Source organism: Athene cunicularia (assembly GCF_003259725.1).
Source record: "Athene cunicularia isolate RWA chromosome 3 unlocalized genomic scaffold, athCun1 chr3_part1, whole genome shotgun sequence".
Lineage (NCBI taxonomy): Eukaryota > Metazoa > Chordata > Aves > Strigiformes > Strigidae > Athene > Athene cunicularia.
In genome coordinates, this window is record NW_020799097.1 from 92341046 (window position 1) to 92358006 (window position 16961).

General features: G+C 40.7%; 1 protein-coding gene across 2 annotated transcripts in view; it reads left to right on the forward strand.

Annotated features, from left to right (window-relative positions):
- The window catches only part of GLP1R (glucagon like peptide 1 receptor), a 58274-nt gene extending 41644 nt beyond the window's left edge, over window positions 1-16630 (forward strand). For both annotated transcript variants that reach the window (XM_026846065.1, XM_026846067.1), the window contains 6 exons: window positions 272-332; window positions 4503-4572; window positions 5291-5379; window positions 10178-10316; window positions 11202-11243; window positions 15839-16630. In XM_026846065.1, the coding sequence (XP_026701866.1) occupies window positions 272-332; window positions 4503-4572; window positions 5291-5379; window positions 10178-10316; window positions 11202-11243; window positions 15839-16006 (569 nt within the window). In that variant the 3' untranslated portion in view covers window positions 16007-16630. The remainder of the gene's footprint in view (window positions 1-271; window positions 333-4502; window positions 4573-5290; window positions 5380-10177; window positions 10317-11201; window positions 11244-15838) is intronic.
- The last annotated feature ends 331 nt before the right edge of the window (window positions 16631-16961 follow it).

Below are 16961 nucleotides of genomic sequence, written 5' to 3' on the forward strand. Positions count from 1 at the left end.
AAAAGGTGATATATGCCAAGTATGCAGGTCATGGTCTGTTACTCATTTTCATGCCTGTTAGGAGCTAGGTGGGGGCCCAGGCAAAGTAAGTTACAGGTATTTACTTGCAGGTTAGATTCCTCCTCCACCCTCACAGCCATCTTGCTGGGTAGGAGCTGCAGCCCTGCCACCACTTAATTATGTTGCTCATCATTATTTGGGGGATTTGTCCTTCTCTCTGCTTTTCCTTGTCTCTTAATGTCAGTGTCAACCTTGTCTCCTCTCTTCCCAGGTGTACCAATGCTGTTTGTTATCCTCTGGGGAACTGTCAAGTACCTTTATGAAGATGAGGGGTTGGTTTAGTTCTGATTTTTCTAGATATCTCGTTTGCGCTGTATGTGTGCACTGGCAGGTCATTGTTTGCTTTCTGTTCAGTGTGGTTTGCTTTGGCAATGTGCTGAAACATCACATAATTGCTTCTGTTTTGTCTGAAGGTCTTGCATAACATTTCAGAAAAGAGCATATGTTTCTTTCTGATCAGAATTTTCTGCATGTCTGAATGAATCTATCCTTTTGCAGGTCAAGGAAAGGTATGTTTTGTTTTTCTGTAGTTACAGTATCAACAGTAGAAGTCATCATACCCAACCAAGACCACTTCTGATACTGTGCCTTTGGCAGTAGCCTTTACAGTTACGCTTCAGAGGAAGGCAGAAACCTCCCACAGGATTCTGCCTGCAATTTGTAGTGGTTAGCTTATGCCTAGCAGCAGAGATGTGATTGCCTGTTCTTGTTTACGTTTTCATTATTTAGATCTTCTTAAAATAAAGGCACATTGTCTGCTTACGTTAGTCTTGCTGATGTCAACTGTACCACACACAAGATGGCTGCAAAACATAAAATACTTTTTGTCCACTTTTACCATAGTGGCTGTTCTGAAAAATTGTCTTTATATATGCTTTATGTATTAAATAGTCTTGTAGCTTGTTGTTTGTTTGTTTTGTTTTGTTTTTTTAAAAAAGGGAGGAAAGTGGCTTCTTCTTAGTGACAATGACTGCCTGGAAATATTTGGGTAGATTTCTTTGTGATGAAATAAATGACTATTTGCTATTTCCTTTTTATTCTAAATGTACTGCTTATTGGGTCTTCCAATTAGTTTCCAAACAACCCAGCCAGCACTTTTGTAGAGGTTCCTTTTTTCATTTTTTTTCCCCCTCCCCCAGACACAATCCTTGCTGGAGAAATTCTGCAGTGTGAAAATTAAGTAAAGTCAGAGCCATCCCCAGACTTTTTTTCTGGTGTTCATGAGTGTTAAGAACCAGCTTTTTAAAAGTGTCTTTCATAGTACTGAATCAGTTCAGTCAAAGCTGTCTTCTCTGGCTTAAGCAATGCTAGGATTTTGCAAATTTTCTTTTCAAGGTTGACTTGATAATATTCTGTAGCAAGATTGTGGCCACATTGATGTGTTGCAAGTTTTGTTGAAATTATCTGAATAGGTATAGAGAACATGTGGCCTCTGAACAAGTGATGTTCCATGGGCATATCTTCCCATTGATGTAGAAAATGTATTCAAAGTGCTCATGCTGAGCCTTCTACATTATGTGGTGCTCAGATCTGATTTATGTTTTCTATTAAGGAAAACTGTCACTCACTGCCTTCAGCAGACCTTAAATGGGCCAATTTTGCACCTTATTGAATCTTCTAAATCTTGTATAAATATTTGTAAAATACAGTAATAAATAACCACGTGCAGCAGCTTCTCTGAAAGGCAATTTCTGTGCCTTGGGCAGGCATTTGCTGGAGCAGCCAGGGATATCTTTCGTGCTGTTTGCCATAGCGCTGTCACCATGGGTGTGCAGCGGGCTGTAAATTGCATTTGTGACTTAACTACTTCCCTGGCTATGAGGAACAACTTGAAGTAAATGTGGTCAGGGCTGGGAATTGGAGGCAGTCCTGCGAACGCAGCCATTTGAGTGAAGGACAGAAGCCTGCAAGACTGACTTGCAGGCTAGCCTCTTCTTTCCTTACATGTGAAAGTTTAAACTCCTTTAGAAAGCAGTTACTGTTCTAAAAAGTGAGCAATTGAAAAAGACTTTTGTCTAGATTACAAATAAAATTAAAGGCAAGCTGTGCTGCTCAGTTATTAGACTGTGCCTAAAGAGCTGATACTTATCTTTGTTTCTATCTGCAATTGGTTATGGGAGCAAGACAGCCAGCCTACAATCCTTTTAAAAAATTGAGCTGTTCAGCTGTACCTCTTCAAGGTAAAATATCCATGTTTTCATTTTTAGAAAAAGAATACCAGATTGGTAAGCAAAGGCAGAAACTTCCCAGTAGCATTTGTTTCACTGGAACAATTCTCCATTTAAAGCTCTGAGGCTATTAGTTGCCAAGCATCTTCTGAGTGATGCTGAGCAAACTGCAGGGATAGATCCCAAACACAATAGATGTTGGTATATTTATTAGTGTGGCAATCCCAGAAAGCACAAATGGACAAGAAATCATGTACAGATATATCAATTTTATTTTTTGGACACTTTAATAGCTGTGACACTTTAATTGGGCTGTAATGGCTTTTTTATTGCACATATTTGTATAAATCTAAAAGTAGCTAAAACTGCTCTGTGCCACAGGAAGCAAATTAACACACAGAGAAATGTAGCAGAGCTAATGTAAAGAATCATTTCTCAGCCTCCATCATTATCAGGAAATTTTAAAATTGCCTCTGCTTCCACTGCAGCTAGTCAGAAAATCAGAACTCCACTTCCAGCCATTCCTATTATCCTGCTGGTCTTGAGGGGTTCAAAGAAAATTGATTTTAAAGGCTCCATGAAGCTGGCTCCCAGTCACACGTACCAATTAAGAAGTTCTTCTGTTACTCAGATTCCAGCTCAGGTACGCTGACTGCACATAATATGTGCACCTTCTTTCTCCAGTATCTAAAATACAATTGAATTGTAGTTTGGAGCTGCTGGTTGCAATAATATACTTGTTATTTGCATTAAACTGAAATTGAAATGAGAAATTAAATCCTGAGCCCTTCTCAGGCTTGCAGTACCTGCAAGGGAATATGGAATTGTCACAGCCAAGCTGCTTCACTTTCCTCTCTAGTGTGTGAGCACATGTGGGTGTGGTGGTGTATCATGGATCCCTACCACGTGCTGCATGGTTTGGTAGTTTCTCTGAAGTTAACTGTCCCATTACAAGGTCGGGGAGAGCTTACTTTCCACCAACATCACCCAAGCTGAAGTTTCATAGGCTTATTAAGGAACCTTCAGGAAAGTTGAGCATATATGTTTTGGAAGACGAGATTTGGAGATTAAGAGAAACTCATTTTGTGAAGGAACCTATGTTTTCTGTAGTGCTGTTTCATAGTTTGTTTCACAGCCTGTGTGGCTCAGAAACCCACTGGCTTTACTGATGACTGTTGCTTTTGAGTAATGCTGAGCAATATAGCAGGAGGCTAGCAAAGTTATTTCATAGAAATATTGAGAATGCTGTCACTGCAGCAACAAGTGAAGTGGCATGAGAACAGTGCCCCAACACCCTGGGCCATTGTGCACACACGTGGCCCATCGTACAGTCAGGGGTGGCTGGCTGTGACCAGGGTGGGACCTAAAAGAACTAGGTGTACAAACCCTGCAGTGTAAAGTTCACTTTAAATCAGTGGCCCTGAACTGTGGCTTTCAGGCATCGCTTTTCTTGTGATTGTTCTCCAGTAGTGCTCAAAGACTCAAGAATTTAAAAAGCTAAAATGAGACTTATGGGAGAGTGAAGTATGATACTGCCTGCACCACGTTAGCTACTTGGCAAAAGGCTCAGCTGGCTAACAAAAGTTGGGAATTATTACTCCCATCTTTCATTTTACGTGCTTACAACTTTTAAAACTCCCTTTGGGCCTGAAACCTGCATATATACACTGAAGGAACTGAGGTTTGCTGCTTAATTGCTTTCTCCTGGTTTAAATTAGTAGGTCTTTTTTGAAAATAAGGACAAATAATTACTGTTCTAAATATTGATACAAGAAAAGTGATGGTAGGTAATGGGATAAAGAACTAAAAAACAGTTAAAAAATAAGATGACCTGACATTGGAGACTGAAGAATAATAAAAAATAACGCAGAAGGAAGAGGATAGGAGTCATGTAGGAAAAGTCTGGCTCAAGCAGATTTCCCCCCTTCTCCTTTCAGCCACATGACTAATTTGACCTTGACTTTAATGGACTAAATCTTCACAATCAGCTGATGATAATTCATAGCAAATTGTGGAGGAGAGCTATCCATTAGTGGGCAAGAAAGGCTGTCGAGTAGTATCCAGTTGGATTATGATAGCTGCAACAGTACAAAGCATTCAGTGTTTCTAAGAAGCAACTGCATCTGTTTCCATGTCAGCATGATGTGCTTTCCTGGTATCTAGTCCTCAATATCATTTCCCATCTGCACTGCTGTGAGAGAATGAAAAGTGAGAGATGTTAGTAATGTACTGAAACTTTTTCTTCTTGTCTCCTCCTTATTGCCATCTTCCTAGTTGCTGGACCAGAAACTATAACATGAATTACTGGTTGATCATCAGACTGCCCATTCTCATCGCCATTGGGGTGAGTATGGGGTGCGTGCAGCAAGCTGGCAGATTTCCATGAGAACAGAAGGTAGTACAGTACACAACAGCCATGTGGACATTTGCTCTTTGTATGTCCAAAGGATAATAACCTTTGAGGGTACTGACATTTTCATTCAGAAATGTGATTTTATGAAACCAAATTTGTTTCTGTCACTGGAATTCCCAACCAGCATTTTGTTTGTTTTATCTGGCCATATGCTGTCATGTTGTAGTGGCAGCACATGATAACACAACAGGATGCCTCAGCAATCCATTTAACTCCCCTGTGTGCAGAAAGCTATGGCAGGTAGTACAGGGAGGCAGAATACGATATTTCAGGTACTGGGCTACAGAAGAGCAACAAATTGTGTGCAGAAGTGCCCCGTTCTGCAGCCACAATACCGCGTCAGTCTCAGACCTCCAGAGGAGGCAAATGGGACAGCCCACACCTTTATTGTGTCTCACTCCCCAGACATGTTGATAAGCTCCCCTGCTTTGTTTAGTGAACTGCCTACATTTTCAAAGGTGACTTGTGCATTCTCAGCAGATCTATTCAGAGCACAATTCCTTAGCAAGGAATCGAGTTCCATGGCAAATTCTGCAGCAGCAGAGTAACAGGATGCAGAGGGACCCACACATGCAAACACAAACCAGCTTTTTTGAACACTTATACACATGTGTTTTGTGATGATGATATCCTTTTTTCATTTCTTCAGGTAAATTTCCTGATCTTTATCAGAGTCATATGCATCATCATCTCCAAACTACAAGCTAATTTGATGTGCAAAACTGACATAAAATGCAGGTATGTCATATGGTGTCTGATACTTTTTGTGCCCATCAAAATGGAAATAGACAAGGAGGTACATGAAAGGAGTGTATTGACAAAAGTGGTTAAAGATCACAGGCCTTGAGTAACGCACGGCTGTGGTGTCACACAGACCTGTATGTCTGCTTGGACAGTCAGTCCCCGGAGGAGCCTCCTGGTGAAGCCAGGGCAGGTGTTATACTTGTGTTATAGATAAACGAAAGGCTTGATCTCTGAGTTTGTCCCTTTACAGTATTCCATAATACTGGATGAATATTAATTAAGCAGATATCACAGAATCATCTAATAGGTTGGAAAAGACCTTTGAAGATCATCTAGTCCAACCATTAACCTAACACTGATAGTTCCCAACTACACCATATTCCATATTCCCAACTACACCATGTTTGTTACTTGGTTAAAGAGACTCATCCCCATCTCCCTGCAACCTTCTTTCAGGTAGTTAAGTTTTTTAATACTTGAAGCATATGCAAGTACTGGATGTTAAGGTCCTTGAATGCATCCAGAAGAAGACAACAAAGCTGGTGAAAGGGCTGGAAGGAATGTCCTATGAGGAGCCGCTAAGGACTTGGGACTTGTCTAGTTTGGAGAAAAGGAGGCTGAGGGGTGACCTCATCGCTCTCTACAGCTTCCTGGGGAGGGGAGGTGGAGAGGAAGGTGCTGAGATCTTCTCCCTGGTATCCAGTGATAGGACATGTGGGAATGGTTTAGAGCTGCACCAGGGGAGGTTTCAACTGGACATTAGGAAGCATTTCTCTACCAAGTCAGACACTGGAACAGGCTTCCGAGGAAGGTGGTTGATGCCCCATGCCTGTCAGGGTTTAAGAGGCATTTGGACAATGCCCTTAGTAATATGGCTTAAGTTTTTGTCAGCCCTGAATTGGTCAGGCAGTTAAATTAGATGATCATTGTAGGTCCCTTCCTACTGAAATATTCTAATTTGAAAAAAATGAGTGATAGAAATAAAAGCTTTAACTTAAATTAAGATCAAGACAGGGGTCACTTTGAGTGTTGCTCCTTGTTCTTCTTGCCAGTTGTTATTGGCAAACTTTCAAACTTTAATGCGTAGGATGTTTCATGAGATCTCAAGGTTATCACAGAAATGTTCAATTTTTATTTTGCAGATTTCACTCTGTCCGTGTCGGTATTCTTCCTGTTATTTAATCATCTTGTTAAGATTCATGGTCACATCCTTTATTTCTGCATCTTGGAGAATACTTCTGTATTGCCCTCTGAAAAATAATGTAGAAAGAACAAATTATCTATTGAATTAACCAGTGTGGAGCTACATGCTGTGGTACCTGGACTGCTACTGACAGTTGACTTACCTAGCTTGAAGCTGGGTATTTCAACGCTGCAGCCTTCTAAGTTAGACACGGCATGTATTTTGATGCACTATCATCAGAGTATAAGGTTGCCTCGTACCTTCTTTACCTCACGTGAAATTTTGGAAATCCTAATGCATGTTTAGAGCTCAAAGCAGAGAAAATGACTCGTTCTAATGAGCTGTAGGCTTTGCTTTCATACCTACTTTTTTTTTTTTTTTAATATGTGACCTTTATTTGCCAGGGTAAAATTTGCAGTGTTGGAAGGGGGGGAGGTGTATTTTCCAGTTCTGATGGCTTGAAGCGATTTAAAAGCCTGACCATAAATTTACCTGTCAAGTGAGAAAGCCCTTGCCCTCATGACTTCTGCATGCAGCAGGAAGGTTTGATGCAGATGAGCCATTTCTGGAGGTGCATGTTCATTTATTTCTTCATGTTGCATGTTCAAAAATGTGTTGTGTAAAAAGAAAGGCTTTATGAGAAAAGGATTTACCCAGCAACAGAGCCTTCTTCACTGCTGAAGACTATAGTCTTGGTTGTCTGTTGTGCAAGGTTTAATCCTTGCTGGGATGAGAGCGCACGTGGCTGTTGCCCCTCCCCCACCCGTGCCAGTCGGGCTAGAAGTTAAATGCAGACCCCGGCTAAAATAACAAGAAATTTAATGCAACAGAGTGATAGAACAATCTGAATAACAACAGTATCAATGGTAACAACAATAAACAGCAATAACAGTGAACAAGACAAAAGATATACAGAGAAATACTGCTAAATGATCAAGGAGCAAACCCACCATGTGTATGGCAAAACCCCAAAACAGAAGCGAAAGTAAAAAGGCTCCGCCCCTGGACCTGATGTCAGCATGGTATGAATAACCCGGCTGGAGATCCTTTCCCTCTCTCTCTCTGCTGGGGAAAACTTTACTCTATCCTGGCTGAACCAGGACATCTGTCCAGAGGGTGGTGGTTATAGCCAGAAGCTTTGGGGAAGTCTATTACCTGGAAGAGTTCAGTTCATTGGTATGCTTCTGATGATAACAAGACCAGTAGTCAGAGATTCCTGTATCAGAATTTCCCCCCCTCTTCTTTTCTGCTCAAAGACACTGGAAAAGATTTGGGGTAGAGGAGAGACAGAACTGCCATGTTGGAACGTGTTATTTTAAACAAGTACCCGTCTAAGTGCCCGAGAAAGTCACTAATATAGATATGTTTGTGTATAGAAATGAGAAAAGTGGCTTGTTCCCAGACCAAGCTTTCCTTCACCTCTCTCCTGTTGTCTGCTCATTTGATGAAGAGAGAGAGCTCACTGTTCAGTATGGCAGCAAATCCCTTTTGTCTGCAGGAGGACTGGAGTTGTGAAGAAACTTCTCCCCTTGCTCAGGGAAAGGATTTTCATTAGGGAGGTCTTAATTACCTGGGAAGCCTGTTCACAGGATTTTGCATGGCTTCCTGTTTAAGGCAGGGCTCTCCAAATATCCCATCTAGAACAACTGGCATTCATGAAATAAACTAGGTGATTGCTGTACACCTACACAACTCCCTTTTGTTACCCAGGCAGTCTCCAGAGCCAATTCAGCATCAGTCCCCTGCTTCTGTCTATCTCAGGCAGGTGGTGGTGGAGCAGAGCCTCCATCACAAGACTTGCTGATAAGCTGCTCATTTAAACAAGCCCCCTATCCCCTGACGCAGTGGTCTGCCTAGATCCACTAGAGATCTGCTTTTCTGCCTACCTGTATGTGTAAACTGTTCAATTTCAATAGTTGCTTTGATGCACCATCCCTTGGTCCTTGTGTATCAAGGACTTTGGCAGGCCAGGGGATAGGCTGACAGAAGCCTTGCAATCACCCCATGCAGCAGTACAGGATGGGCACTGACTGGGAAGACAGCAACTTTACAGAAGATCCAGGGATGTGGGAGAACAGGTTGAACATGATTCAGCAGTGTGGCCTTATGACAGCATAGGCTGACTGTATACTGGGCTGCTCTAGCAAAAGCATAGCCAGAATGCCAAGGGAAGTGACTGATCCCTTTCAGCACTTGTGGGACCACTTCTGGTGTCTAGGTTGAGGCTCCCCAGTACAAGAAAAACATTGTGTCCTGTTCCTCCAACCCCATGGGACTTGCATCAGTTATGCACCAGGCTATTTCAGGGGCTGGACCAGGTGAATTAGAAGGAGGTGCTGAAAACAGAGCTTATTCACTCTGGAGAACAGAAGACTAAGCAAGGATTTAATTGCAGTCTTCAGCTACCTAAGGTGGTTATACAGAAGATGGAGCTGGAGTCTTTTCAGAGGTGCACAGTGAAAGGACAAGGAGCAGAAGTCACAAATCATAGCAAGAGAAATTGCAATTGTGTGTCAGAGGTAAAAAAAAAAAAAAAAAAAAATTGCTGGAAGAGAGGCCTAGAGAGGATGTGGGGGACCTTGGAGATACTCAAAACTTGGCTGGACACAGCCCTGAGTAACCTGCTGTGAGTTGGACCAGAGACTTCCAGAGGTCCCTTCCAAACCTGGATAGCGGCCTTATAGTCCTAGGTCACACAAGATCTACTAATACTGACAGTTGAGTGATTTTTGTACCTATGGAATTGTTTCAAGACAGGTTGTTGCGAGATATTGATCCTGTGGCCCAGGATAGCCCTGTAAGATCCCATGTGAGACACAGGCCTCATTATCCTGTTGGGTGTGTAATGTGTATCTCTATCAAAAGAGCTAAGGTCCATTCTTGTGAATGTTTTCCTGTGGTTGTGTCCCTGAGCATTGCTCTGTCTCTCTGGTGAAAAATGGCAGGTTTGGGGTTGGTTTGTCTTTTTTCCTTTGCTAGCTGTGTCTTTGAACTTGCTGCTTAAATCATGGAGTCATCACTCACTTTAAGACAGTTTAACTGCTTTTATAAGGTGTTCTGCAGTTACGGTTAGTTACAATGTTTTGAAGATTTAACACACCACAGAGATGGGAGGAAATAGCAAGTACTCCTTTCTTTGCCAAGATATTTTTAAAAGATTCTAATTATTGATAGATCATTTATTTCAGATCATAAACAAGGTAGGTTTTGGTCATTTTTCCCACTTACAGATGGGGAAAGGGATACACAAGAAGATATCTCAGGTACAAGTAAGCACATGGCTGCCTCCTGAGTTTGGAAGACTTTCCAGGTGAAATACATCCAGTAGCCGAATGCAGAGCTTTGCTCTCAGTAGGAAGTGGAGTGGCAGGGTCAGTTAAAACCTGTAGCAACTTACTAAGGTTTTGAGGATTTATTTATTTATTTGGTTGGTTGGTTTATTCCTGCAGCCTCTGAAGGAGGACCCTGCGACACAAAGTGATACAGTGACTTAGCAAAGTTGACAGTGTGTCAGAAGCAGAAGGCAGAAACAGTGATTCCCAGAGATCATTGGGATCAACAATGATCTACTCAGTGGCATTGGTTTTTTTTCTTTGTTTGCGATCTTAGGCTGGCCAAGTCTACACTGACTCTGATCCCACTGCTGGGAACCCATGAGGTCATCTTTGCCTTTATTACTGATGAGCATGCCAGAGGGATGCTGCGCTTTGTGAAGCTTTTTACTGAACTCTCCTTTGCTTCTTTCCAGGTAGTACTCACACTGTGCCCATGTGGATAAGATATTTTTAACTGCTGTTTGGGGACCTGTTTTCTCTCTCATTCATTGCATGTTCAATGTTCTTTATATTTCTCAATTTAGCACTGGGTAATACAGGATTATGAAGGGAAGGTATGAGGACTAATTTTTAATAGCCAAGTTAGATGGTAGTGTTATGTGCTCTTATTTTCAGTGTCTTAAATTTACCACAGTAAACTGGTATTTCTATCCACATATTAATATCTACTTCCTATGGGACACCTCAAAGTAATAATGAAATTTTCTGTGATTTCCTGTAATTGTATAATGGCATTGCTGAAAGCAAATTCTGTGCTTTCTCCAGTTTTTGATACTCCTTGGAAAATCTGTGCTATGAGAGGTAGCTGTCTACAGCTGCAACTGCATGTGAGAAGGATGTAGGTTTTCTGTGACTTTTATTTAGCTGTTGCCTTAGGTAAGGCCATTTCAAAAGAATCTCCTTGTCTAAGGGAATCATTATTCTTCTAGTTTCCCTGCTCACCCACTCATTCCCTGTTTATCAAGCACAGAGCTGTATTTCAGACCACTGAATTGTTCACTTATGAAGTGTTTATAACTCGAAACCAGGTAAGGTAAAAGAAGGAGAAAGGAATCTTTAGAAGAAAATAACACATTGAAGAAAACAGTATACTTCCTTTTTCTTAAGATTGTGAGCTTGAGACATGGTTTGGTCAAACCTCCTCTCTGCCATCAGAGCTTCCAGGGACTACAGATTGCCCCAATCTTTCAATCTTACATGGGACATGCCAGTGTGGAGCCTCTAGCTCTCTGTAAGTTTATTTGGCAAAGCAAGGGAACTGCTCTGCTCACTGCTCTTCTGTTCTTTGTTGATTTCAGGGGCTGATGGTTGCAATTCTCTACTGTTTCATCAATAACGAGGTAAGAGCAACACTAGTTGTTCCAATTTGCCTTATCAGCATCTGCTATAGGAAAAGAAAATTGAAAATGGTCTTGAACTGCTAAATTGTCCTTGTTCAGGACTTTGACTTTTTTTACTCCTCTATACAGCTACACAGGATAACTAACTACTCAGACAAATGTTGTTGGAAGGAATTCAAGCAGTATAGTTTAGGGCCTCTATTTGTGAACAAGTCAACTCGCAAGATTTCATGTCTACAACTGTATAGTTTGCACTGCTGAAGTTTTTTGTTATTAAGAATTATAGCTGCTCTTCGTAATCTGTCTCCTAGTACTTCTTATTTGCTTGTTTTGGTGAATGTGGGAGTAGAGTCCGTTTTATTCTGAGAACTCAGCTCAACTGGCTAGTGAGGTTGGAGAGTCCTCTTGGCTAATGTCCATACAGTTTGGTTTAATTTGGTTTCCCTGTGGCCCAGCTACTTGAAGATATCACTGCACTTTTATTCAAATAGAACTTTGTGGAGTGGAGAGCTCTTCCACAGGCCTAGAAGAAATGTAGCTACGGCTTTGAGTGAATTGATTGCAAGTACCTTCTTCTGTAGCTTCTGCTGAAGCCCTGTTGAGGGTAAGAGTATTGTTCTGTTTCAGTATTGCAGGAATCTCTAGTGTTAGCTTCTAAGTTATTATTATTATTAATTCATTCAGCAGCCAGATTTGCAAGGGAAGCAAACACTGCTAATTTGGCAGCACATTGTTAAGTTTAATGCACATCGGCACGTTTTGTACTCATGCTAAATCTACCTTTAAATAAGACATGGTAATTCAAGATCACCTATTGATTGGTAGGCCTCATCAAGGAATTGGAATCAATGTAAAAAAGTTCTACTTGTGTCATTATGGCCAGGCTGGAGTCAACAGAAAAGCAGCAGGCATCCTGGACTAAGCCCTGCAGGAAACTGTTCACTTTTTTAGCTTGTGGGTAAGGTTTAGTTTAAGTGAATGTATTAATTGTACTGAAAGTCAGAGATGGGTAGCAGCAGGCTTTGCTTAAGCGTGAGTTAGAGAATATTTGTTTCAAATTCCTTGTACAGTTTTACGGGTGTAATTTAATCCTGAAATGCAGCACTGTCTGCTGGTGCATCATGTATTTCTTTTGATTCACTTTGGCTTTTGCTCATACATCCCCTGTGCAGCTGCAGCCAGGCCTCTCATAAGCAATGCCCAATAATTTCCTCTATGCAATACAAGGCCAAAGATACATCATAGCCTAAACTTTATTACAAACGTTGAAAAAAGTAGGCTTGTTTCATTTGAGGGAACTCACTGTGAAGTAGCCTACCTACATTTCTAAGAAGGTACTCCAAATCTCTTGGTGCTATAGTTCTCTTGCCTTTGTAATGTAATTTGTAAAGTATAACAACAGTGTGCTCAGCTTCACAGAAAGCTGCTTGTTCCAACTCTCATTAAAAGAAGGGAGAAGGATTTTGTCAAGCCCAGTCATCAGTATCCATAAATAAATCCATGTAAAGAGTTTGATTAGGTAAAGTCTCTTTCTTTTCTAAACTATATGAGACATTTTTTTCTAAACTAAATTAGTAAGTCTTTTTCTTCTGACAGACTGTATGTGCACAAACATTATCATTGTTTGCAACATGGTCTGTATTTTTGTCTACAACTCACTGACCTTTTTTTTTTTTCTTCTTCCTTAACCATACAGAATGAAAGATTTTTTGCAAGTCCTGGTGCCAGACCAAGAGTAGAAATTAAAATAGAAGCGATATTAATGTCCTTTTCTAGTATTTGCTTATGGAAAAACCATTACAATATGTTCATATTTCAGTCATATTTCACCTGAAAGATTCTGGATTTTCTGATACTGCTCTGAGGCCAAAAGCAGGGTCTCATCAGATTGCCTGTTATCACCAACAATCTTTGCAAAATGAGTGGGGCTTAATATGACCAATTTTTGGCAGTTAGTGTTGCTTTCTGTAAGAAATATACCAAACCACAGAGATACTGCCTCTTTCCACCAGAATTAGTTTAAGATGGTGCAGGTTTCATTTTCTGTAGTCTTGCTCCTCCTTTTTGCCTCCTTCCTGTCTTAATGGAAGTACAGTTCACTCTCCTTAAAGAATCTGTCCTGACTCCAGCACTTCTGAATTTTTTTACTTAGTGCCCAATCTTTCCTTTTTCAGTTATTTTCATTCTCTGTACACTGGACTCCTCCACCAGCTCCATTCTATCCCATTTCAAACCTACTTTTCTTTCACTGTGATTTGCTGAGATTTTTTTTTGCCAGAGTGTAACTCTTTAGTAAACAGATTCCAGATTCATTGCCACACTCTCAACAACCTTGCCCATTATCTTCATTAAGCTCGATCAGCTGCTTTCTGTGAGAAGTCTTCTCCACCTTTCACCTCCATGACCATCTTTTCCAAGTTCTCATACCTCTTCAAAATACTCTACATAAAAATTTTCCTTTTTTTCCCCTTATGCATGGAAGCTTTGTTCTTGGTTTGGTTCCCTTTACCCAGATATAAGTTATACAGGGAACTCTTATCCACACATGCAAGTTACTAGGTTAATTATTTTGCTAAAAGATCTGTAGATCTACTTCTGTGCTCAAAACCTGCCTCTTTACAAAATATATCTTAACCTATTCCCTCAGTCATCCATTCACAGCTGTCTAGGCAAAAACTCAATTCAGCATGGACAGCAGAGCTGCTTTTTACCCTTTTCCTAACCTTTGGAGAGGAAACTAATATTCTGTCATTCAGATCCATTCCTAAGACATCATCTCTAATAGTCTTTTGTTCAGGTCTTCCCATTCACCTGATCTCAGTCTTGCAGGCTATTTGTATTATAGTTCTAGGATACAGCCTGTCATGTCCAGCCAGAGTGAAGACAAATTTCTTCCCTTTGATTCTAAGATATCCATTCCTATTGCTCGTTGACTTATTCTGTCAGTAAGTACATTCGTGCTTTCTTTCAGATCTGCCTGTAAATGACTACAACTGCTTTTTCCCAGTGCTGCCTATTAAACCAGCTGTTTTCCATGCCTGCAAAAGGTACCAAGTACTGGGGTGGTAATACTGTTATTCTTCTGTAGACAGTATGGTCTCTGCATTTCATAATTTCCTTTTTTGTCTTTAGCAGGCTTTTCCCCCTCATTCTTCTATGCCAAGCTGTCCTAGACACGCTGTCTTTTTCTGGTCTCTTTGTGCAGCTTTTGACAGTATGACCCACGGTTACCACAGTAAAATGCAAGCTTCTATCTCAGAATCTTTCTTTCTGTCCCATTTGGTTGTGATACTGGAGGGACACATTCTGTTGTCAGAAATGCTGAGTTGCAGCTGGTTCCTGCCAGAACAATAGTCAGTACAAGGGCTGGAGTCCAGAGCTGACAGGCACTGCTAGTGGTAACCACTGAGGGAAGACAATTGGTTTGTAAGGCTTTGCTCCTTTTTTTAGGGCTGCCTCCCAGATATTCAGCATTTCATAATGAACGAGCAAAGGAGACAGACAGTAGCTGGTTCCCTAGGAACTTTGCCTCAGAGTATGAAGGTTTCAGCAGCCGGAGTATGATGACAAGCCTGCACTGGAACTGCCATGAACCTATTTAGTCTCCTGGTGGCCAGTACTGGACCCTAAAAGGAAACAAAAAAGAACTCTCCAGAGAAGGCTCAATGGAGTGACCCACCTATAGTGAACTTACTTCCAGGCTAAAGTACACATCATCATGAATTGATTACTGTAGCTGCACTCCTGGCTTTTTCTAGAGTAAAAAAGGTTCAATTTTATGTCATCTGCCTTGTGTTAAAAGCTAATGGAGGTTCTTACTTCAGTCAAGTGGCAATAACTTTGCCCATGGAACAGGAAGATCTAAATTCTGTTTTTGTTTAGTAGTTACAAGACCCTAGATAAACTTCCAAATGAGTACACAGTTAAAACTCAGAACCTGTGGCTAGATGAGCATATTCTGAAGCTTTTAAAAAAGCTAGTATCTGGAACGAGATTTTGGTAATTGGTATTTTTAAAAAAAAGGGGGGGGAATACAGTCTTTAACATGCTTAATTGTTGTTTTTTCAATTCTGAATAAGTCTTCATTTTTGTATGGAATAAAAAACCCGTAAATATTCAAAGAACAAAAATAATCTAAGACATAATATTGTTTAAATCAAACCAGAAGTTAAAAGAGAACTCTTAAGAATACATGTGGTGACAGCATTGAGCAGGAAACCAGTCTTTTCAATCATTTCATGGCTGATAAGCAAAATCAGCTTGTTAGTACTGGTAAGGCATGGAGTACAGCCCATATTGCAGCTGAATACAAATTAGAATAAAATAATGAAGATAAGATTTCCTGGTGCATAAAAGAGCTTTATTTCTACAAGTAAAAGCGAAGGCTTTCATTATTTTAAATATGGAATACCCTACAATGGACTAATGAGATAATTGGATAATTTGAAACAGTAATATTGCAGGTTTAAAACATTGCCAGCTTTTCTCAGTAGTATGGTATCTTTATTTTTTCCTTGCTCTTTTGTAATAGAGTCATTTAAAGATCTGATTAGTTGTATACAAATTCCTTTTGTTTGCTTCTTTGCTTCTGTTAGGTTCAGATGGAGTTTCGGAAAAGCTGGGAGCGCTGGAGGTTGGAACATTTGTATGTCCAGAGAGACAGCAGTATGAAACCTCTGAAGTGTCCGGCCAACAGCATCAGTAGTGGAGGCACAGTAGGCAGTAGTGTCTATGCTGCCACTTGTCAGGCCACATTCAGCTAAGATTTCTGCAAGTGAATCAGACTGAAAACAATTAACTGTATAATATACCTGAAAACCCTTAAATACCCAAGCAAGTGGCTTAAGTATGTCATCTCCAGCAAGAAACTTAAGGAGATATGCTGCTCATTGCCTGCAGGCTGTTGGCCAAAGGTTTCTAGGGAAAGCAATCTGCTAATGTAATCAACGCATCAGAGGAAAAATTGATCATGTCTAAAGTAAGTTAAGAGTTTCTTCCTGTTTGCACACAAGGCCTCCAGGTGTCCAAAACTTAAGCATAGCATTGATCCAGTCTGAAACCACAGGGTCAATGGCTTATTACTGTTGAGTGGGTGAGGTGAGTGATCGACTGATTAAATTACAAGGATACAGAATATGATTATTGCCAAAAAACACATTCAGACTTATGTGGGGATGTTTTAGAAAAAATAGAACTTAGTGGGACACAACTTGCGTTTTAGGGAAGAATCAGTTTTGTAGTAAGAGTTTCCCAAAGCTGAAGTTGAAAATGTGCTTGCCTGTTTTCTGGGTAGATGACAAACAGCATCCTGAAGGGTCTACCAATACCGCAGGTGGAGTGGTGTACATTTCTGAATGCTCTTTTTAAGCTTTACTTGGGGAAAAAAAAAAAACAAAAAAAACAAAAAAAACCCCAAACCAAACAACAAAACCAATATCTGGTAGGGGCCTATTCTGCTATTAATAGGTGCATGTTATCTCTATCAACACGGATGGAAATATCCCCTGAATGCATAGCCCTTCCATTTTTACATGGTACTCTGCTGCTCCCTTTGGCATGCAGGTGTTGACAGGGACAGGATGATGACTTGTGCTTCAAGAGGGTATTTTCTTTCCAAGCTATACTCTGCTTCCTGTGAGTGCAAACACACAGAAGTCAGCTTGTAGCCACAGCTTCTCTTAGCAGACTTCACGTACTTGGAGAAGTCCGGGCGGCGTG